This window comes from Blastomyces dermatitidis (assembly GCF_000003525.1).
Source record: "Blastomyces dermatitidis ER-3 genomic scaffold supercont1.8, whole genome shotgun sequence".
In the NCBI taxonomy this organism is placed as follows: domain Eukaryota; kingdom Fungi; phylum Ascomycota; class Eurotiomycetes; order Onygenales; family Ajellomycetaceae; genus Blastomyces; species Blastomyces dermatitidis.
Genome location: NW_025544781.1, coordinates 1,727,877 through 1,746,761, shown reverse-complemented (window position 1 = coordinate 1,746,761; position 18,885 = coordinate 1,727,877). Strand labels below are relative to the sequence as shown.

General features: G+C 47.6%; 8 protein-coding genes across 11 annotated transcripts; 5 read left to right on the top strand and 3 right to left on the bottom strand.

Annotated features, from left to right (window-relative positions):
• Positions 1-1,118: 1,118 nt before the first annotated feature.
• Positions 1,119-5,755, top strand: BDCG_07309 (uncharacterized protein). The gene is made up of 7 exons (XM_045423104.1): positions 1,119-2,335; positions 2,394-2,410; positions 2,472-2,749; positions 2,820-4,236; positions 4,308-4,446; positions 4,529-4,731; positions 4,818-5,755. Exons 1-7 carry the CDS (start codon positions 2,255-2,257, stop codon positions 4,957-4,959), a joined length of 2,277 nt encoding a protein of 758 aa, XP_045278575.1. The 5' UTR covers positions 1,119-2,254; the 3' UTR covers positions 4,960-5,755.
• Positions 5,089-6,612, bottom strand: BDCG_07308 (uncharacterized protein). The gene is made up of 2 exons (XM_045423103.1): positions 6,047-6,612; positions 5,089-5,954 (listed from the first exon to the last, which is right to left on the bottom strand). Exons 1-2 carry the CDS (start codon positions 6,283-6,285, stop codon positions 5,843-5,845), a joined length of 351 nt encoding a protein of 116 aa, XP_045278574.1. The 5' UTR covers positions 6,286-6,612; the 3' UTR covers positions 5,089-5,842.
• On the top strand, positions 6,113-8,829 carry BDCG_07307 (sterigmatocystin 8-O-methyltransferase). The gene is made up of 5 exons (XM_045423102.1): positions 6,113-6,213; positions 6,425-6,580; positions 6,686-7,198; positions 7,265-7,837; positions 7,939-8,829. The coding sequence occupies exons 3-5, from the start codon at positions 6,953-6,955 to the stop codon at positions 8,458-8,460; spliced, it is 1,341 nt and encodes a 446-aa protein (XP_045278573.1). The 5' UTR covers positions 6,113-6,213; positions 6,425-6,580; positions 6,686-6,952; the 3' UTR covers positions 8,461-8,829.
• A 78-nt stretch (positions 8,830-8,907) lies between these two features.
• Positions 8,908-9,806, top strand: BDCG_07306 (uncharacterized protein). Its single transcript, XM_045423101.1, has 2 exons — positions 8,908-9,411; positions 9,559-9,806. The coding sequence occupies exons 1-2, from the start codon at positions 9,009-9,011 to the stop codon at positions 9,672-9,674; spliced, it is 519 nt and encodes a 172-aa protein (XP_045278572.1). The 5' UTR covers positions 8,908-9,008; the 3' UTR covers positions 9,675-9,806.
• A 1,157-nt stretch (positions 9,807-10,963) lies between these two features.
• Positions 10,964-14,293, top strand: BDCG_07305. Of its 2 annotated transcripts, XM_045423099.1 has the most exons (5): positions 10,964-11,367; positions 11,419-11,583; positions 11,652-12,529; positions 12,605-12,759; positions 12,848-14,293. In XM_045423099.1, exons 1-5 carry the CDS (start codon positions 11,350-11,352, stop codon positions 13,075-13,077), a joined length of 1,446 nt encoding a protein of 481 aa, XP_045278571.1. In that variant the 5' UTR covers positions 10,964-11,349; the 3' UTR covers positions 13,078-14,293. The 2 variants fall into 2 exon arrangements, with proteins under 2 accessions (XP_045278571.1, XP_045282071.1); XM_045423100.1 differs by having other exon boundaries at positions 11,165-11,367; positions 11,419-12,529; positions 12,848-14,285.
• BDCG_07304 lies at positions 13,126-15,857 on the bottom strand. Of its 2 annotated transcripts, none has more exons than XM_045423097.1 (3): positions 15,227-15,857; positions 14,242-15,108; positions 13,126-14,169 (listed from the first exon to the last, which is right to left on the bottom strand). In XM_045423097.1, exons 1-3 carry the CDS (start codon positions 15,501-15,503, stop codon positions 13,472-13,474), a joined length of 1,842 nt encoding a protein of 613 aa, XP_045282069.1. In that variant the 5' UTR covers positions 15,504-15,857; the 3' UTR covers positions 13,126-13,471. The 2 variants fall into 2 exon arrangements, with proteins under 2 accessions (XP_045282069.1, XP_045282070.1); XM_045423098.1 differs by having other exon boundaries at positions 13,134-14,169; positions 15,194-15,856.
• On the top strand, positions 15,635-17,585 carry BDCG_07303 (uncharacterized protein). Its single transcript, XM_045423096.1, has 3 exons — positions 15,635-16,265; positions 16,344-17,072; positions 17,147-17,585. The coding sequence occupies exons 2-3, from the start codon at positions 16,592-16,594 to the stop codon at positions 17,197-17,199; spliced, it is 534 nt and encodes a 177-aa protein (XP_045278570.1). The 5' UTR covers positions 15,635-16,265; positions 16,344-16,591; the 3' UTR covers positions 17,200-17,585.
• BDCG_07302 lies at positions 15,880-18,858 on the bottom strand. 2 transcript variants are annotated; one of them, XM_045423095.1, is made up of 5 exons: positions 18,542-18,837; positions 18,277-18,414; positions 17,669-18,214; positions 16,581-17,590; positions 15,880-16,494 (listed from the first exon to the last, which is right to left on the bottom strand). In XM_045423095.1, exons 1-4 carry the CDS (start codon positions 18,687-18,689, stop codon positions 17,541-17,543), a joined length of 882 nt encoding a protein of 293 aa, XP_045282068.1. In that variant the 5' UTR covers positions 18,690-18,837; the 3' UTR covers positions 15,880-16,494; positions 16,581-17,540. The 2 variants fall into 2 exon arrangements, with proteins under 2 accessions (XP_045282068.1, XP_045278569.1); XM_045423094.1 differs by having other exon boundaries at positions 15,892-17,590; positions 18,542-18,858.
• Between the last annotated feature and the right edge of the window lie 27 nt (positions 18,859-18,885).

The window sequence follows — 18,885 nt, the reverse complement described above, 5'->3', positions numbered from 1 at the left end:
CTCCTGTTTCTTTGTCTGATTTTATTTTCCCCACCTCCCTCCTCCGTAGTCATCTCACAATAGAGCGATACGGGCTTCCCTTCTTGCTGGCCACCCTGGAAAGCTGATATTTCTCATTCGATCAGTTGGGATCGTCTTTTTTCTTTTCTTTTCTTTTCTTTTTTTTTTTTTTTTCAAAAATGGAATGGCAACTGAAGTTTGCGAGGGATCCTGGGTTGGCTGGCTCCTGGGACTCAGTTCTAGGAACAATAGAGTCGTGGGAACATGGGTTTTGAGGTTGAGGTATGGTTTCTGGATTGTTAATTGACTACTTATCTCGTTATTTGAAGGGGTAGCTACTAAATTAAGTAGCAGCTGGTTGTGTGGAGTGGCGGAGAAATCAGGAACAGCAAACAGGTTTGAGAAATATAATATAAACAGAAAATGGTTTGCTCTTAAGTATTTAATAAGGACTCTGTATAGAGGAGGAAATGTTGGAAGATATTACATTACTTAATTCCACATAATACTGATTTTATAATCACACACCAATTACACTAGTCCTAATGTAGTTAGTATATTACTACATATGGTTTTGTCAGTCTTGGCTTTCCGACTATGAGCCTCTCATCCTCTCAGGTGTATAGAGCCCCCCGCCCTGGCCCCTGGGTATAGAGGCCCTCAGGTATATAGATAAGTTCCCCTGTGTATAGAACCCCCTGGGTATAGAGCCCCCGTGTATAGAGCCCGCAAGGTATAGAGGCCCTCTGGTTAGAGGACCTCTGTGTATAGAGCCTCTGGGTATAGAGACCCCTGAGCATAGAGACCCCTGAATATAGATTCCTCTGAAGACTCTGAGTATATACACTGTGTAGGAGACTGTCTCAGGTCAAGAGTCCTCCACTGATGTTGGGTCATTATTTCATACAACCTCCAATGAGGAGATCTTGATTGCTAATACAATCATTTGACACATTTGTCACTATAGACTGCCGTACTAGCTGTCAACCGGTAAGATTTGTCATAACTGACTAATCCTCCCAATTGAGTTAGACTGATATTTGGGCGTTTAACCTTCTTGCCTGGGGCTTGTATTGAGACGGTAGAAGGCATTCTAACTATGGAGGACAATAATGAGCAAAGAAGAGGTTATCTGATGCTGCAAATCCAAGCGCCACCAAACAATGATCCACAGTGAGGAACCATATGGCCTTCTGGTCGTCTGCGTTATGTATACTAGAGCTAGATCGTGTCGTGTTAAATATCTGCCTTTTTATTGGCCGAAGCTCACCGTCCGGTCCCTCTCCAAGCTACCTAGCGAGGATGATGGGGTTGTGTCCGCACTTCAAGCGGCGGTTCAATGGAACATACAGTGTCTTGCGGTAGAGCCATTCACCCGCAGAACACTAGACTTTTCCAAATGCAATGTTCAAAAGACTTTGCCCCGCACATGTTGGCGATATAGGCTCTCATTGACAGGCACCGTTGGGTTTGGATATCAGGGCCAAGATTGCCAAAACCACGTGGGGTGATTTCCGGTACAATTTCCACGATGGATGAATTGAAGGCTACGACACTCTGTCTACAATCATGAATAGGACCTACAAGTCAACCATGGCCCGAGTGTCGATATTACTCAATTTTAGCACTCTGGCGGGGCCATATCTGGAACCAACACGGGCCACGGTGCGCTAATAATGCAACAGGGGAACCTGACCCCCATGTGTGTGGTCTTGATAGGACCGCGGTTATCAGGTTCTATTGTTATCGAGAGGCGCGTAGATGAGGGGTCAGAACTACACCTGTGCCCCTCCCCAATATATACACTGTTGAGGGAGAACGCTGTATCTCTTTTCTCATCTCATTCCTGTTAGATCTCAACCGATTTCTCCAGAGACATCAAGCATGTCTACAGTGGCATCCTTCTCTGACTCCGGCTGCAATGGCTGGGGTCTTCCTCACCTACAGACTGCAGTTGCTGCAGTGTTTGTCGTCGCCGTTGTTTCTTCCGTGCTTCTGTTTGTTTTGCGCAAACCAAAGCTGAAACACGATAGCACTATCTACACCTATCTAAAGTTCTTCTATGCAAGTTTTGTGAAGCCACATGAATCCTACGGCGAAGGCGGCCAGCAGCTTGCTCTGGAGAGTTTCTACAAGACTCAGGTATGGGGGGGACTTCACCGCCCCCATTGCTTTGCTTTCGTGTATCTCAATTGTGCAATAGGCTGCGGTATACGATGCAACTCGGAAACGACTCCTTCGAGGCCGTGAGGATATGCTGGGCCTATTAGCAGCGCAATTGAAGTACAAGCAGGGAAAGAAACAGAGGCAATCACAGAAGCCGATATGGGTTGATGTAAGTACTGTGTCACGAAGTATGGTCAAATCTAGCGAAATATTTACTGACAAACCAGGTCGGTGGAGGTACCGGGTATGTCCGATTTCGTTTGCCTGGTTTAACATTCGAGCTTCCATTTTGACAAAATAGTTAGATACAATATCGAGGCAATGGCAGCTTTTCTTCCCGTGGAATCCTTTTTTGCTCACGTCTACCTCGTCGACCTCTCACCCTCACTATGCGAGATCGCTCGTCAGAGATTCACACGACTTGGCTGGAAGAATGTTTCCGTTGTCTGCCAAGATGCGCGGGAGTTTCGCCTTCCGAACCGCACAGGTGATGAGCTTGTCAATTCTGATAGCAAGTCACATCCAGAAAAAACTAGCAAGGCGGATCTAGTGACAATGAGCTACAGCCTGTCGATGATACCCGGTATATCTTCTATTCTAACATTACCGTGAAAGGGAACGAATTTTGACCCGATATATTCCTGGATGCCTAGATTATTACAGTGTTGTGGACTCTTCTACATCTTTATTGAGCCCCTCCGGAACCATTGGCGTATGCGACTTTTATGGTACGTTGCTAAAACCACAAGTCATACACTCGGTTTTTAATAGTTGGCTAGTGCAAAGCATCGTCGACCTGACGTCTCGAAACTACACTGGTGGAGTATTCAATCGACATGTAAACTGGGTCGGAAGAGCATTTTGGCGAGCGTGGTTTGATGCAGATCGCGTTGGACTAGACGGTGCTCGCAGGGATTATCTCGAATATCGATTTGGCACAGTGATATCGGCTAGCGCAAGGAACTATCTTCTCGGTGGTATTCCATACTATATTTTCATCGGATGCCAAAAGGAAATATATGACAACCAGCCAAACCCTAGCAGCAAAGAAATAGTTGAGAAACTCGATGCAGCCTACACAGAATCCCCTTACCTTTCTCCGGCAAAGCGCCGCCAAGAAGTGTCGAAAGCAATGGAGCGGCAGGTTGCTGAAATCAGATCCAAAGCTTACGAATCGGCCGTCATCAACCTAAGTGCGAATTTGCCCCTGCCTTCCTCATTCTATCAAAACCACCACTGGCGGATATATTATAACGAAATGTTAACCAAACACACCCAATTCGGGAATGAATATATCTACGCATTCACGTGGGAGGATCCGCGCGTGGACCATCGTTTATTAAATATTGGCAGTGACGATATTATCCTGGCAATAACGAGTGCGGGGGACAACATCCTCGACTATTTACAATATAACCCCCGAAGAGTACACGCGGTCGACCTTAATCCTACCCAAAACCACCTGCTTGAGTTGAAGGTGGCGAGTTATACCGCGCTGGGTTACCGCGATTTCTGGAAGATATTTGGAGAGGGCAAACATCCTAACTTCAGAGAATTGCTGGTTTCGCATCTCAGCCCTCACTTGTCTAGCCATGCATTCCAATACTGGTTGGATCACTCCGATACTATTAGCTCACAGTCTGGTGTGGGCCTATATGAGACTGGAGGTTCTAGATACGCTCTAAAGATGGTCCGTTGCCTATTTACAATTTTCGGACTTTCAGGGGAAGTGAAGAAGCTCTGCGAAGCGCAAACATTGGAAGAACAGCGCCAGATATGGCCCCGAATCCGCCGTGTTTTAATGAGTAAGCCACTACATTGGGGCGTGGTTTGTACAGAATGGTTCGCATGGAAAGCTGCTGGAGTTCCGGCTGCGCAGAGGAACATGATAATCACTGATTTTCTGGAGCGAAGCGGGCTCGCTGGGGGTGTGAAAAAGGATACCGAAGTTAGCGGCAAGGCTATCTGGGAATATGTTGTAAATACCTTGGATCCCGTTGTCAAGGACACTCTGATTAGCAACGATAACTACTTCTATTACCTTTGCCTACAAGGGCGATATTCGAGAAGGTAGGAACGAATCCCCGCAACGAATAACGCCTAAATGGAGAAACAAAATTACTGAACCAAACATTAAACAGATGCCATCCGAGTTACCTAACTCCCAAAGCTCACGTGAAGCTCTCTACACCAAATGCCTTTGATGGGCTTCGAATCCACACTGACGAGATCAACGAGGTAATTGAGAGAATCACACCAGGAACTCTAACGATCGCGGTGGTAAGTTGGCTATTTGAATCGCGTGCCACGAAAACCCATTCCGTAAAATTTCCTGAAGTACTAATTTTACGTACTTATATAGGTGATGGACTCAATGGATTGGTTCGATCCGGCAAAAGAGGATGCGTCGAAGCAGGCACAGGCTCTCAATAACTCCCTGAAAATGGGTGGCCGAATCCTACTTCGCTCAGCCTCGATTCAACCTTGGTATATCAAGAATTTCGAAGAGAATGGCTTCACTGCACGACGCGTTGGTGCTAGATTTCCTGGCTCGTGCATTGATCGGTGAGTGTTTCGTCAACGACTCGCTACCGCAACAATTTTAAATTCCCACGTGGCTGTTGATGATACTAACGGCGGTTAATGAGCAGAGTAAATATGTATGCGTCAACGTGGATATGTAAGAAGACTAAGGAGATATCAGTTCCCTATCCCATCTCATGTACCACCTCACCCTTGACGCTGGAGAGGACGAATTCCTCGTCGACTAGCATGGATGATCTTGAGATTTAGACGTGATGGCAGTCTCGAAATCTCAGAAGATGAAGTTTTCTTAATGATTGATGGAGGGATTCGATATTCCCCCCCTCACCGACAAATCTCGTTTTATGGCTTTTGAGCTAGTTTCTTTTATTGAATGGAGGTCCGTCGACTTAATTTTCCATTTCCAACTTAATTACCTCGCATCGGCTTGGCCAGACTGATTTGGCACCTTTTTTTTACTCTGGGTTCTTGTTTTCTCGGTCTCATATATGCATGAATCTATTGCATATTACAATCTTGTTTTATTGGAGGCAGGGCAGTTGGTTGCTGGTTGCCCCTATATATACGTCCCATTCAAGATCGTTCGACTTAACTTCAGACGACATGCCAATATTGCCGTTCCCCGCCGAGGCTATGTTCATCTTGAAAAGTAATTATTTGATATCTTGGACCAATGTACTAAATGAGCTAACAGTATTTAACTTAATTGGTGCTTCAACCCTGGGCATTGCTTAGTGACCTTATTGCCCTAGTAACCTCTGAACTGCTCTCAACACCGATGAGGAAAATTATTAGGACACTCTCAATCTCCCAACTAGGATAGGGAGATTACTCAACGATACTGTGTATTTTATGTGAGATCAGGCATTCGGGAAGAATCAAGTGTCTCAAACAATAACATCCCCCTTCCTTTGGTGTGATAGTATAGAATAGTGGCGCTTACCAGCGGCGGATGGGAGGGGGAACGGGTGTCAGAGTATCCATGTCACAACTTTTTACATCTTCTACCCTTATTAAACATTCACTACTACCTGTAATATCCCACCGCACAGCTATTTGGAGATTTTCCATTCAATTGTATCATACTAATGCTGATTTAAAAACGGAAGGGGACGTGAGGGGTATCCATATATTATCCGAATATGTTCGTACCATTTGTCGGCTTTTGCTCCGATTGTCTTGCCAAGTAAGTTTCCCGATAGCCCTTCTCGGCCCAATCCTTAAGGCTCAACCCCCCAACGGAACTAGGTAGCGTTACCATTAGCGGGATCTTTGCTTTTCCTCGTCCAACCATGGTATGGTATGCCAGAAGTTTTCTCCCATGGGTCCTCCTTACCTGGTAACGAAAATATATCCCAGGTAACTATACCGACAAATGTCTCCAGTATCAGTGTCGACGTATTTCAGAATATGCTCCGCCTTGTCGTGCTGCCGCCGTTGAATTGTCCATTTTCTTCCGTCTAATTCTAGCGCAGGCCCATCTTTCCAATCTTTCCAGATCCAGTAAGTATCCAGTAAGATGCCCTCATTGAGGGTTTGAGGTGGGGTTGGCGGGGTAGGAACGAGAGAGAGCATTCTCACGCCACTCGGCCATTACCTGTCCAAGACAGCTAGTGGGGATGTATCACGGACAGTCTCCATTGAAAAAAGAGTGTGGAACAAGGGTGCTTGAAATCGCGGGATATAATACCCTAACTCTTGCTCAATCTACTAGGGTTTGGGTGGGTGTAGCAAATAGCTAACCGAGGCGAACACTGTCCCTCAGCCCACCGACCCTGCTCTCAAACAGGACCTGTCCCTGGCCAATTCCTTGTTCAGCGGGCTCATGACGAGAAGGATTCGTGGCCGGGCCCGGAACAATATGCTTAAGGTTTGACGTCCCGGGCCTAATCAATCTGATAAGATCTAGATTTTATCACTAGCGGCTCTAGCGCCCTGCCAAGATCCACTTATCTGATTGATAAGATTGGATCAGGGGGCGCTATCCACAACGCTGGGCTTGGCCTCCGAGGATTCCCCGATACGATACAAGTCAGAATGATGCTGCTTGCATGTCCGAGAGCGGAACCCCCTGTAGCCGGGAGATGCGATGATGATGAGTTCGAAATGGCTAATAAAAAGGACCCGGTCCCCTCGACCATCAGTTCCTTTTTCCTGCCACTCTGAATGACAAGTTACATTTACGCCCTTCTCTCCCCCGTTATAGTTACTTCGCTTACCCAGCTCCGGTCCCTATATCACAATGACAGAGATACAGCCAACCCTCAATGGGCTCGCAGCCAAGATTACCGAACTTTCAGAGACGTTTACTAAGTTGTTGCAGGAGAAGAATATTCCAGAACCGACTTTCGCTGCGGATAGCCCACCTAGCTATGTTGGCTTGACGGCAGAAAGCTTCCTGATACGACAAAAGCTCCTTGACGCAGTAAATGATATGTGGTATCTGACACAGGGTCCGAGTGAGAGTATTTTCAACTATGTTCACACTGTTAGAGTTCCCGAGTGCCATATTTCCCCTTAATACCCGGTCCAAAATGATTCTAACTTCAAATAGGCCATGCCCGATGCCGCCGCTCTCAATACTATGAATTATTTCGATTTCTGGTCTGCCGTGCCTGTCAACGGTACTGCTTCTTACGCCGACATCGCAGAGCATACATCTCTTCCCGAAGATGTTGTTTATCGCCTTTTACAACACGCAATGACGCTTCGGATATTCTCAGAGACCGAGCCTGGAAAGCCCTCGTCCCGCGTGCAGCACACGTCCCGTTCTGCTGCGCTAGCCCGTTCATCGGGGTTAAGAGCCCTTGTTTCTACAGTGCTGGATGACTCAGGCGCCCCCATGATGGTCATGAATGAAGCGCTAGCAAAATACAGCCGCGGGAAGCCCGCGCTGACCCAAGAAATGAACGAGACATCATTTGCTCTGTTCCATAGGAGCGGAATATATGGGAAATATAGTAACCCCTGGGAGTTCCTGGAAAATGACGGTGAGGGGGAGAAAAAAGGTTGGCGAGCTGCGAACTTTGCGGAGTTTATGCGTTATGTGAAAGAAATTTTCCGTCTTGAAGAAGTGGTGCTTCAATGTCATGATTGGAAGGCGGCGGGAAAGGCAACTGTGGTAGATGTGAGTTGGTTTCTTTCTCGTATTTTGTGTCTTGCATTGCTAGAATATTAGTTTATGACGAGGTTTGCGTAGAGGGAGCTAACATGATATCAACTATTTAGTTGGGTGGCTCCGCCGGTCACGACGCGGTAGTACTAGCACGGAACTTCCCAGACCTCAAAATCATAGTCCAGGACCTGCCTAAAGTCAAGCCTGTGTTCGACACAGAATTTCCATCGGAATTCAAGCCACGCGTGTCCTTTGTAGAACACGACTTCTTCCAGCCGCAGCCGGTCCAAGCTGATATTTACATAATCAAAATGATTCTCCACGACTGGCCTGACCAAGAGGCAGCGAAGATATTGCGTGCGTTGGTTCCCGCATTGAAGCCCGGTGCTCGAGTTCTTCTCATAGAATACATTGGCAAGCACGATAAAACGGAAGGACCTGCGTTGCCACGCTCGATCCAGCAAATGGGCACCGCAACCGATGTGAGAATGATGGCATTATTTAATACAAAGGAACGCGCGGTTGATGGTTGGAAGGACATTTTCCGCGCTGCAGATGAGCGGTTTGATGTTGTCCGTGTCAACGCGAGTTCGGAGACGTTCTTCGCTGTGGTTGAGGCTGTGTGGCGGGGATGAGAGGGTAGGTAGTATTTATTTGTGCGCGGGGACAACAGTAGCCAGGACTTTGGCGTATCCCCATCCTGGTCTCTGGTCTTGTGAGTTTAAGATATTGAAATATTAATTATGATGTCCTCCATTTGGTTAATGAAATTGCTGGGCCGAATTTAACTGCATAGATATTTGAATATGTAGCTAGAAATCGTTCCCCGCTCCGCTGTATGACAGGTTACACTTTAGAATCCTTAACTCGACACAAATGGCGAACATTGGGTTGTTCTGAAATTAGAAAACCAAAACCGCTGAAGCCTAGAGGCGTGGATGAGGGGCTAGGATTCTCATGACAAAGCTGCTTAGAGCTTCATAGACAAAGAACAAAACGAGAAGAACAATTAGAAGTTTTTTCTTCTTTCTTTCTTTCTTTCTTTCTTTTCTTTTTCTTCGGGAAAGCTATTACCAAGATGCTGTGTCACGGATTGGGGGTACTTGTACACAAGGATGTTGACTTATAAAAATTTTGCCAAAACGGACGCGACAAGGAATTCAATAACATCATCCTACAAAAAATGGCAAATACTTCTCGGACAATCAGAGCGCTCCCAGCACAACTGGAGGATGCTACAGCCCTCGCCAGGGTGGAATTGGATGCGTTTTCCAACGACCCCGTGACTCGGCCCCTGTTTGGACCGCATAACCCTGAAGGATTTACATTCCGAGCCAAGGAGCTTGCGGAGGGTATAGCGAAGAATGACCGGAAGACGCATTATATCAAAGCTGTGCTGGGCGACGATACGATTGTCGGTATGGCCATATGGCACTTCTATCTCGACGAGGAGTCCAGCAATGCTGTTGAGAGAGTGGACCTGGACAAGAAGGAATGGGCCACTGGCGCGAATGTGGATGCGTGTAAGGATTTCTTCAGACAGATTTTTAAGATGCGGGATAGGATGCGTGGGCAGAGACATGCTTGTAAGTGTCCATTTTGCTGTGATTTCTTCTTCCGCGATTTCTCCATTCTGCCTGTTGAGTCCAATTTGCGCTGCTGTGCACATTTTGTCCGTCTCTCCATTTTATCTCCTGAGGAAACACGCGACCTTCTTCTCACAGCACAAAAAGTCCTCAGTTGTTTCGCGACCGAAATCGCCCACCAGGGTCTTGGTGCTGGCTCCGCAATGTTACAATATGGCGTCGACATTGCGGATAAGGAGAATCTCCCCGGGTGGCTGGAGTAAAGCCTGAAGGCTCACAATTTGTAAAAGAAGTTTGGATTCGAAGATGTTGACTCATTTACGTTTGAAACAAGCAAGTATGGAGGAGAAGGGGGGAGACCCCTCTTTGGAATGGTCAGGCCTGCGAGGCAAAACTGAGAGAGGAAAAGGGATGGAGGTTGCTGTTTTGTATGTATTTGCTGGATGACATGGGATATTTGACATTTTGCAGTTTGGGAGATTGAATATCGAGGTTTGCTATCGATGGCAAGCTCTGAAGTTACCAAAAAAGACTGGATCCCTTGCTGCATATATTCAAACTAAAAATGACATCTCCCGAAAGTACCCCTCAAGTTTCTTCCCTAAATAACGTGCTGGCTTGTTGGTAATTGTAGACAGAGAAGCCTCCGATGCTAAGTTAACAACAGCTGGGCAAAAACTCATCTAGCCGGAAAGCAGAGAGTATTAGATGGAAGATAGTGGCTACCTCTCATCACACAATTTGGGTGCTCCTTGGGTTGGCGACCAATGATTAGCTTAACGTCGACGGACGTCCAGTCCAGTGTATTTCTTTGGGGTGATTCCTCCGAGACGAGTTTGTAGCCGCAGGTGACGTTTGATCGAATCTGCAAAGCACGAAGACGGCTAAATGAAAACCCAAATAGCCGGGCACTATGCACTCAACACGAACAACTATATCAGTTGTAGTTCGGTCCGCAAGTCTGAGACCAGAGTGTCTAGATTGACGGGAAATCCTGTCCTTCCAAAAATGACAGTACATTTATTATCCACAAGGGGACGGGAAAATAGAACAATGAAATCATCCCTGTCCTGCTCTCCAACACGGCAAGACTACTTCTTCCAAGTGAGATTCGGTGGTGAAGCTCTCGCATTGGAAGCCTAGATCCTGGAATGCTTTTGGTTACACTTTATAATCTAGCGTACCGAAGCGCGTGAGGCCTTGTGCTGAAGCTCCAGAGAAGCTGGAGAAAACGTTGACGCGGGATGAGTAGCGGCATTCAAAGTTTTCTCATCAAAGCTACCTTCGGCTGCATCAACTTTCTGAAGCTGATAGATAGGCTGGTCTAATTGGCAATACACGTTTGCGATCACTGAGACACGAGCCTCATTGCATTTGTGTCCTCAGGAGATTTACTCAGCGGATTGAGTTGGAGAACACCGTTGCTATCATAGTAGTATCATGAGCTCCTGAGGCGGCGTTGCTGATGGGTAAGGAAGGGTCTGTACCTGGCTAGTTTCTCCTCGATACAAGCTTTCTCTTTTGTTTCCTTCACGTCTCCTTGACCGGGAAAAAAGAGCACAGCAGTTTCTCCAAGCATGCAATGATCAATTTGATCAGACCAACTCTACGCTGCTAGTTGGACATCATTGACGGTGCATGTTAAAACAATAGCGGAAAAAACAGTACTAGTCCTATTTAGGAAAGGGTTGCAACTTGCCAGAATATCGCTGCGCAAAATCCATTCTTGAAGTCAAGGATAGTACGGAGTACTGTAACCCTCGAATAATGAATAAATTATTACTGGTCGTTGGCGGAAGGAGAGCCGGGGACGATGAGCGTGTGGTGCGCCAATAGTAATTAAAATTCCAAAAAGGTAGAAGGCTCGAATGTATCCCCCGCACCCAGAGGAGCAAACAGCCAATCTCGAATTTGTGTACCTTACCCGTCTTGGCCAATATGAAACGAAGTTACGAGGTAATTTGTCCAATCTATTTGTTATGACCGAAAATCTAACACTTGACACAGAATGCTCTCAAGCTCTTGGAGATGCGACGGCGGCCTTGCCGTCCGATAGCCGCTGCAGCACCCCAAGCTTCGCAAAATGCGGCCTTGCCGAGCAGTAATAACGTTCTAAGAGGCACACCAAGCCTAGCTGGAATGTCCGAGTGGTTGCAGATTTTAGGTCACTCGGTAAGAAATGGTGTCTGGCCTTGCAGCTGTGATGCTCTGAGCGAGTTCTTACCAGTCCAGTGGTTCAGGACCGCGATCTTGACAAGTTGAACATAGTCCATGTTGCCGGGACAAAGGGGAAAGGCAGCACCTGCGCTTTCACTCGCTCTTTTCTCCATGCGCATGGTTTGAGGACGGGATTTCCAAGCCGGATCGGGTTATATACTTCCCCTCATTTGAGATGTATCAGGGAGAGAATACAGATTGATAATCAGCCAATAACGGAAGATATGTTCACGCGCTATCTCTTCGAGGTGTGGGAAATGCTAGTATCTGCAGAGATAGACAGGTTGCCACGTTATCTGCAACTCCTGGCTTTATTGGCCTTCCACACGTTTGTCAAGGAAAAAGTTGATGCAGCGATATTCGAGACGCACCATGGTGGGGAGTATGATGCCACAAATGTAATACCAAAACCAGTTGTAACCGGGGTCACGTCGCTTGGTATGGACCATATTTCCCAGCTGGGACCTACAATTGAGGACATTGCTTGGCATAAAGCTGGAATTTTCAAAGCTGGCACACCTGCATTCTCTGTATTACAAGAGGATCGTCCCAGTGTTGCTTTGAGCAAACGCGCTGCAGAGAAAGGGGTCGATTTGACCTTCGTCTCAACCAATGAAGCCCTTTTTGACGGCGGTGGAGTGCTCAATATTCCAGTTCAGCGACTGAACTGTTCTCTTGCCCTTGAAATCGCGAGAGCCTTTTTGAAGCTCAAGGCGCCCGAGGACACCATTGATGCAGAGGACATCTCCAGAGGTATCAAAACTTTCTCATGGGCTGGGAGATTTGAAGTTATCGAAGACGGAATATCGCGATGGTTCCTGGATGGAGCGCACAACATGATGAGCCTGGAACAGGCGGTGCAATGGTTTTCAAATGCTACCAATGCTCCCGATAGCCAAAAGTACGTAGATTTATCTTTCTTTCCACCTCACGCGCTAGGCAGCTGAACTCACAAAACCACAACGTTTGGTTTTAGGTTCCGCGTTCTGATCTTCAGCCACTTTTCAGAAGGCCGCGACGGAGCAGCTCTTGCGGAAGGTTTAGCACATTCCCTCTCCAAATACAACGCTGCACCAGATTGTGTTATCTTCACGACCTACCAGGAGAGCGAGGGCGGGTCCATGGGAAAAGGTAAGTCGAGATTGCATCGCCGCCATTGTTGATGTAATAAATGCGGACTAACTTTTTCCAACCTTCTTTCTCTTTCTTTGCTTTTCAGACCGCACTGTTAAATTAGCCGAGCCATCTTTTCCTGAATTTTGCGATTTATATTCTTCAATATGGAAGGGACTTAACCCCCAGGGTGTAGTTTCATGTGAGCCTACCATTGAGGGCGCAATTAAGTTTGCCAAACGGATGGGTGCTCTACACGGTGGGATGGAGGTGCTTGTAACTGGGAGCCTACATTTGGTTGGAGGGGCTCTTAACATTTTACGGCCGCAAGATTAGCTGAAGCTCCTTGGAATTCTTTCTATAGGTCAGAGTACGGAATAGCCAGGAAGATATGCGGGTTCATATATTTCTCAGGTAATAAATTTCTCTATCGCTTGTATTCGGAGAACTATTTTCCAGTTTCGACATTTGATTCAGCAAATTTAATATAGAGCGGCGTGTGAGACGGAAAGGACAAAAGGACGGGCATTGGACGTGGAGATTTATATATTGAAGGAGTGATGATGTCCAATATGGCACAGTGGATGGCTGTATAGCTAAGATCAAACGTTGAAAGCTCCCTAGAGGGGTTAACTCTAATCTAGGTGGTATCTGAACTGGTTCGCGAATTCATAAGAGATGAGCAAACAATTAACAACAATAACAAAACAATCAACCGCGGAGCGATCAGCTAATCCCCATATTCATCCACAATCCATTGGCAAAATCTCTCCCACGACTTTTGCCAACATTTCATCTTTTCGGCACGGATCCCACTCCCATCGGCACCACGCTCAATATCCCGCAGCCACTCTTCCTCAGTCTGATCTTCATATATGCCCCAGCGAACACTATTCTCTGCCAGCGATCCCAGCCCAGCCAGGCCGAGGTTCTCCCACCCTTGCAGCGCTGACCAAAAGTCATGAGACATGCCCGACGTACCCTGGCCCAGGAGGGCAGGGTCATCGTTGCTGAGTGACGCCGGGACACCCCGAGCCAGCAGCGCGGGAAGCGGGTGAGCCAGGACCGTTGCCGTCAATCTCAGCACTTCATTTGAGATCGGGCATGATTCGATGAGTATTTTCTTCTCCTTGACCATGTCGATCAAAACGGGGTGTTTGTATAGTGAGAAGCCGTGCCCGATGCGCCTGGTCCCAAGCAGGATGGCATCATAGAGATTGTCATCTGTGCTATCACCGTCGCCCAGACACTCGCCTGCATGGAAAAAGAAGGGGATCTCCAACTTTTCTTCGACGCATCTTTGTCGGAACCATAGTAACTCCGGGGTCAGGTCTTTGAGCGTGCGTCCCATGTCTTCTTGGCCGACGAGGTCGAAGCCGGCGATTAAATGCGGGTGTGCCTTTTTGGCACGAATGCAGTTTTGCATGTCTTGTGTGGACGAGCGCATGGAGTTAGTTAATGGCTTGCAGCCCGCAGAATTTAGTAGAGTTTAAAACGTACTTTTAATAATATTCTCCGTGCCCATCTGCCGCAGTGCAGTCCAGATAATGCGGCCTCCCCAAAAGTTCTCACCCCGCTTCGTCGCCTTGAACTTCTCGATCTCCTCGCCGATGGCACGCACCATCTCGTTGAAATCTCCAGAAGGAACATCCTCATTCTCGCGTCGGTATGGGTCTACAAACGCATCTCTCAACTCCACCCACTGCACCCCATCGTTCGCGATCGTCTCGAGTAACTTCTGTATAAAAGCACGTAGAATGGGCTCGTAATATATAATCGAACCCAAAATAATAAACGCAGACGTAAACTTCCTCCAGATAGCATCAACCCCAAGATGATGCTCGATGGACTCCTTCGCGATAATCGACGTCCGATCTTTAAGCCATGAGATAAATCCCTCCCGGCCGCCATCTGGGAAACTATCCGCAGCAACATTGGCTTCGATCAACGTACCAGGCTGGTATCCGGATGTCCAGACTGATGCAGTCTCTTTCGGTGCAGCCTTCGAGTAAGTAAACTGCACCGCGGCCTTGCTACGATTACTCTCAGTATCCAGTGGCAGTGGTGAATAAAAATGCATGCCAGGTGTTGCTAGCGTTTTCTCGTAGAGCCAGCCCAGATCCACCATAGCTCCCATGTGGCAATGAAGAAGGGCACCTTTGGGCATCCTGCAGGCGATTTTCCAGAGCTTCGTTGACTCCATGCGCGCCTTTGCCAATATGAACATCATCCCGGGATACAATTCTTCATCGTCCTTATCATACTGTGCTTGGCGCCAGGTCGCGTTCTGTTCTTCTCGCCGGATGCGCTGAACGATGTCGCAGGCCTTTTGGGCTGTTGGTGATAGGGAGCGGCGAAAATCGGCATCTGTAGCGTTACGTATTTTCAAATGTTAGAACTATCAGGAGAGATGCCGTCGGATTTGCTTTCAAAAGGCAAAAGAAAATCCCACATATGGATTTTGGGCAAATGTGTAGTAGCTAACCGCTGCGGCTTCCTCTTTCCTGCAATATCAGCTCCTGGCGGTTCTGGAGATGCTTTGAGATAGCAGAGCTGACATCGCCAGGAATGCAAGATGGGATACTGCTCCCCATGCTGAATGATGGACGATACAAATTCGAGGCTAAAAATTGTCGTGTGTCGCTATTCTGACTTCGATGGCTTGCTATTGTACTATTTATGTAGAAAAGGCTATGGCCGAGGAAATGACAGCGAGCCTTTGAAACAGTTGCGCAAAACCGATCACGGCGACTTCCATCCATTCACAATGCAGTGTCTCAGTAACCACTAAGATTGGAGTCCGTCGAAGAGGGCGCAAGCGACTGTTTATAAAGAACAAGCGGCTAATCCTTCTCTGGGTCACCGCATGTCCGGGATTTCCAATTTAGCTGCCCGTTCATCCACATTGTTGTCCCTCCGATTGGTGGTCATCGTCGGGAAGGGAGGTTTCAGCACAGGGGGCTTTCTTCCTGTGCAGTTACATTTTTGATATATTGGCTGGCTGATGTAGTGAGACGTGAGGATGCTGAGGGTGATTCGGCTCTAAAACAGCTTCCCCGCATAGTTAAAGCCCGCCTGCTACCTAGCTATTTACAGAACAATAGCAGGAGCTATAATGTATCACTTTTGATATAGAGATATGTGTCTTGCTATTTGTAGTTTTTTTGCCGATGGTCGAAAAATTACTAATACTAGCATTTCCTACTATATATTTATTTGGAGAAGGTTCCTATTTGGCCAAACTGGCTCCGAAATCACCACAGCTCGTCAACTGCGTCAACCAACCTGATGTTTCCTACTCGAATGCTCTGGGGGAATAGAGTTAACAGAGTTGAGCTGTCGTCATCCGTCTTGCCTCAAGCCCCCAGGTTTTGCCTTCACACCTTTGATAAACTTTCCCAAGATAATCTAGCTACCTAGCAGTTGAGGGCGTTCTCCGGAGGGAAGAGTTGGAAAAATACCTTATTTGGGCATCAGGGTTTGGTACTTGGATCTACAACCCATTGTCATTGCAACTGCCAGCGGTAAGTGAGAGAAGTAAGCTTCGGAAGTAGCTCCGATTGACGTCCAAGAATACTAACAATGCCAACAAACCCATGAAGTCAAATGCCCAAGGCAATAACCTATGACCTCACTAGCCCCCAAGTACTCTTGACAGTGGAAGGCGAGCTGGGTGGAAAGGGGGCGAAAGGGGGGCGAAATTGGGGTGGAGGTAATTGAACATATAAGGAGCTGCCGCGTCCATCCGGACAGCTGGGCGAATAGAGAATGAATTAGCAAAGCCTAAGTCACATATATACGCAGGCATTTTTAATTTGTAAATAAACCCTCAGAAATACCATTCGCAATCATGTCCGGAATCGAGGATACCTGGAACACAGCTCGCCGCGCACAGCAGGCAGCATCACAGAACAACCCGTTACAGCCCACTCAGGGCACACAGGAGGGCGACATACAGGGCATGCAGGGCTCCCAGGGAATTGGCCAGGGCAATATGCCCCCCTCTAGCACCTACGGTGCGCAGCCCACTGAGGGCTACGGTGCCGCTGGTCAACAATACGGCCAGCCCACAATGGGCCGTAGCACCCAACCGATGTCGTCTCAAATGGGTCAACGCCAGCAGGGAACCCAAGGCTTGGGAGGCCAAGGCATCCGCGAACAGGGCTTAGGAAGCCAGAACATCGGGAACCAGGGACTAGGATCCCAGGAAGCAGAGTCTGAAGGATGGCAGGGTAAGCCTGCGGAAGGACCAGGGATGAAACGCGGTTCGCAGTCCTCAGAGGCTTCCGAATATAGCCAGGCATCCCAGGAAGAACACGGTGACAAGTCAGGTAAAATTCCCCTGTTTTTTGAGTCCAGCATGTTGTCGTCATGGGGTTAAGGCATCACTGCTGACTGGAAATAGGCGGCGGTGGTCTCCTCCGGAAAGCCAAGGATAAGTTGTCTGGCGTCCGCTAAGTTGGAATCTGGCGAACTGGGAGGTGGATTGGATAAGCTAGAAGTAAAAAGTACTTGCAAATTGGATAGTGGAGGTATGGATTTCATTGTTGGATATTTGTTAGTCCCTTTTGCATGTCAATTATAGTCAGTAATAGTGTGACGCAAAATTGCTCACCCGAAAAGCAATAAAAATAAAAAAACTCTGCCAGTGACGGCAAAAATGTGAGCAAACATGTTTTATAATGTTGAAAATGTTCGTTCGTCTTGTAGGTACATTGACATAATTTAGACAGGTAGGATATATACGATAGTGCCCAAATATCTATTTATATATACAAAAAAGAAAATACGACGCGGATTTATTCGTTCGACCACTCAGGCTTCTTCTTCTCGGCGAATGCGGTCATTCCTGCAAAGTGGTTGTTAGCAATTGAAATAAAAAGGAATAAGGGTGACCGGGGGATTAAAGGGCTTAAAATATTCATACCGATCTTCTGATCCTTGCTGCCGAACAGTCCGTGGAACAGCCGTCTTTCATAGTCCACACCTTCCTTCAGGTTCAATTCCTGACTCTTGTTGACGACCTCCTTCGCAGCGACGACTGCTACACGGCTGTAGCTGGCAATGACGCTAGCGGTCTCGACTGCAGCCTCAACCAATTCATCTTTACCCCCATCGATGACCCGGGCAGCCAGACCCCACTCACCAGCTTCCTTACCACTGAAGTTCTTCCCGGTCAGAATGAGCTCCATAGCCCTGCTCTTTCCAATGGCTCTTGTGAGACGTTGAGAACCACCAGCACCGGGAATGGTTCCAAGTTTGATCTCCGGCTGGCCGAATGTTGCTTTGGAGGTGCAGTAAATGATATCGCACATCATGGCAAGCTCGCATCCACCTCCAAGAGCATATCCGGACACAGCAGCGATGACAGGAGTACGGATTGTATTTGCCAGGTGGGACCAGGGGGCAATGAAGTTGTTCGAGTATGCAGATGAGAAAGTGAGGGGTGCCATCTCTTTGATATCCGCGCCAGCTATAATCTGTGTCAACATATCACGGTTCGAATAATATTCTTGAAGGGCTGGGATGAATTACCCGCGAACGCCTTTTCACTGCCGGTGAGAACAATGGCACCGATGTCCTTGTCCTTGTCATACTTGGTAAGAGCGTCGTTTAGCTCACGAAAAAGCGGACTGGAAAGGGCGTTGAGAGCCTTTGGTCTGTTCAGGGTGACTATATCAGGTTTTGCTGGTTAGCTGGGGTGTACAGACTACCACTGCCAATGCCGCAGTTCCACCATCGAATCAAAACTGCTTCAATTTGGACTCGAGATGTGTCTGAGAATATTGAGAATGCATACTGAGGCCAACTCCTGGTTTCGGGGTTGAGACGAGGATATGTTCGTAGGCTGGAGAAGCTGTGGAATAGAGCCGGCTGCTCCTCAGACATGATGTCAACGATACCGCAGCCGTGCGGGCAACTAACCGCTCGCATCGTCCAGCAAACATTTTAGATATTCTGGAGGGCAGCAATTGTATAGCTGGGTCTAATTGGATAATGCAATTAAGGAAGCAATTGGGATACTAGGGATGTCCTGTCTACTCTTTGCTGCGACTGTGATTGTTGTGGTTGCGTTGTTGTTTGTAGAGATCTCTCTGCTTCCCTCCGCCGAACGAGCCATTGCCGAGCCGAGGCCAGCCGATA

Excerpts from the sequence above, each read along its gene's own strand:
- BDCG_07302 (XM_045423094.1), bottom strand. The coding sequence starts at position 18,689 with ATGTTTGCTGGACGATGCGAGCGGTTAGTTGCCCGCACGGCTGCGGTA. Across the intron at positions 18,215-18,276 it reads CAGTGAAAAGGCGTTCGCGG|CTGGCGCGGATATCAAAGAG; the intron begins GTAATTCATCCC and ends CACAGATTATAG. Across the intron at positions 17,591-17,668 it reads CAGCAAGGATCAGAAGATCG|GAATGACCGCATTCGCCGAG; the intron begins GTATGAATATTT and ends ACCACTTTGCAG.
- BDCG_07304 (XM_045423097.1), bottom strand. The coding sequence starts at position 15,503 with ATGGATGGAAGTCGCCGTGATCGGTTTTGCGCAACTGTTTCAAAGGCT. Across the intron at positions 15,109-15,226 it reads GGAAAGAGGAAGCCGCAGCG|ATGCCGATTTTCGCCGCTCC; the intron begins GTTAGCTACTAC and ends GTAACGCTACAG. Across the intron at positions 14,170-14,241 it reads CACGGAGAATATTATTAAAA|ACATGCAAAACTGCATTCGT; the intron begins GTACGTTTTAAA and ends CGTCCACACAAG.
- BDCG_07306 (XM_045423101.1), top strand. The coding sequence starts at position 9,009 with ATGGCAAATACTTCTCGGACAATCAGAGCGCTCCCAGCACAACTGGAG. Across the intron at positions 9,412-9,558 it reads GCGTGGGCAGAGACATGCTT|TCCTCAGTTGTTTCGCGACC; the intron begins GTAAGTGTCCAT and ends CAGCACAAAAAG.
- BDCG_07307 (XM_045423102.1), top strand. The coding sequence starts at position 6,953 with ATGACAGAGATACAGCCAACCCTCAATGGGCTCGCAGCCAAGATTACC. Across the intron at positions 7,199-7,264 it reads TTTTCAACTATGTTCACACT|GCCATGCCCGATGCCGCCGC; the intron begins GTTAGAGTTCCC and ends AACTTCAAATAG. Across the intron at positions 7,838-7,938 it reads GAAAGGCAACTGTGGTAGAT|TTGGGTGGCTCCGCCGGTCA; the intron begins GTGAGTTGGTTT and ends TCAACTATTTAG.
- BDCG_07303 (XM_045423096.1), top strand. The coding sequence starts at position 16,592 with ATGTCCGGAATCGAGGATACCTGGAACACAGCTCGCCGCGCACAGCAG. Across the intron at positions 17,073-17,146 it reads AGAACACGGTGACAAGTCAG|GCGGCGGTGGTCTCCTCCGG; the intron begins GTAAAATTCCCC and ends GACTGGAAATAG.
- BDCG_07305 (XM_045423099.1), top strand. Across the intron at positions 11,584-11,651 it reads TGCAGATTTTAGGTCACTCG|GACCGCGATCTTGACAAGTT; the intron begins GTAAGAAATGGT and ends CCAGTGGTTCAG. Across the intron at positions 12,760-12,847 it reads GGGCGGGTCCATGGGAAAAG|ACCGCACTGTTAAATTAGCC; the intron begins GTAAGTCGAGAT and ends TTTGCTTTTCAG.
- BDCG_07308 (XM_045423103.1), bottom strand. The coding sequence starts at position 6,285 with ATGCTCTCTCTCGTTCCTACCCCGCCAACCCCACCTCAAACCCTCAAT. Across the intron at positions 5,955-6,046 it reads GGATATATTTTCGTTACCAG|TTCCGTTGGGGGGTTGAGCC; the intron begins GTAAGGAGGACC and ends AACGCTACCTAG.
- BDCG_07309 (XM_045423104.1), top strand. The coding sequence starts at position 2,255 with ATGCTGGGCCTATTAGCAGCGCAATTGAAGTACAAGCAGGGAAAGAAA. Across the intron at positions 2,750-2,819 it reads CAGCCTGTCGATGATACCCG|ATTATTACAGTGTTGTGGAC; the intron begins GTATATCTTCTA and ends CTGGATGCCTAG. Across the intron at positions 4,237-4,307 it reads CAAGGGCGATATTCGAGAAG|ATGCCATCCGAGTTACCTAA; the intron begins GTAGGAACGAAT and ends AACATTAAACAG.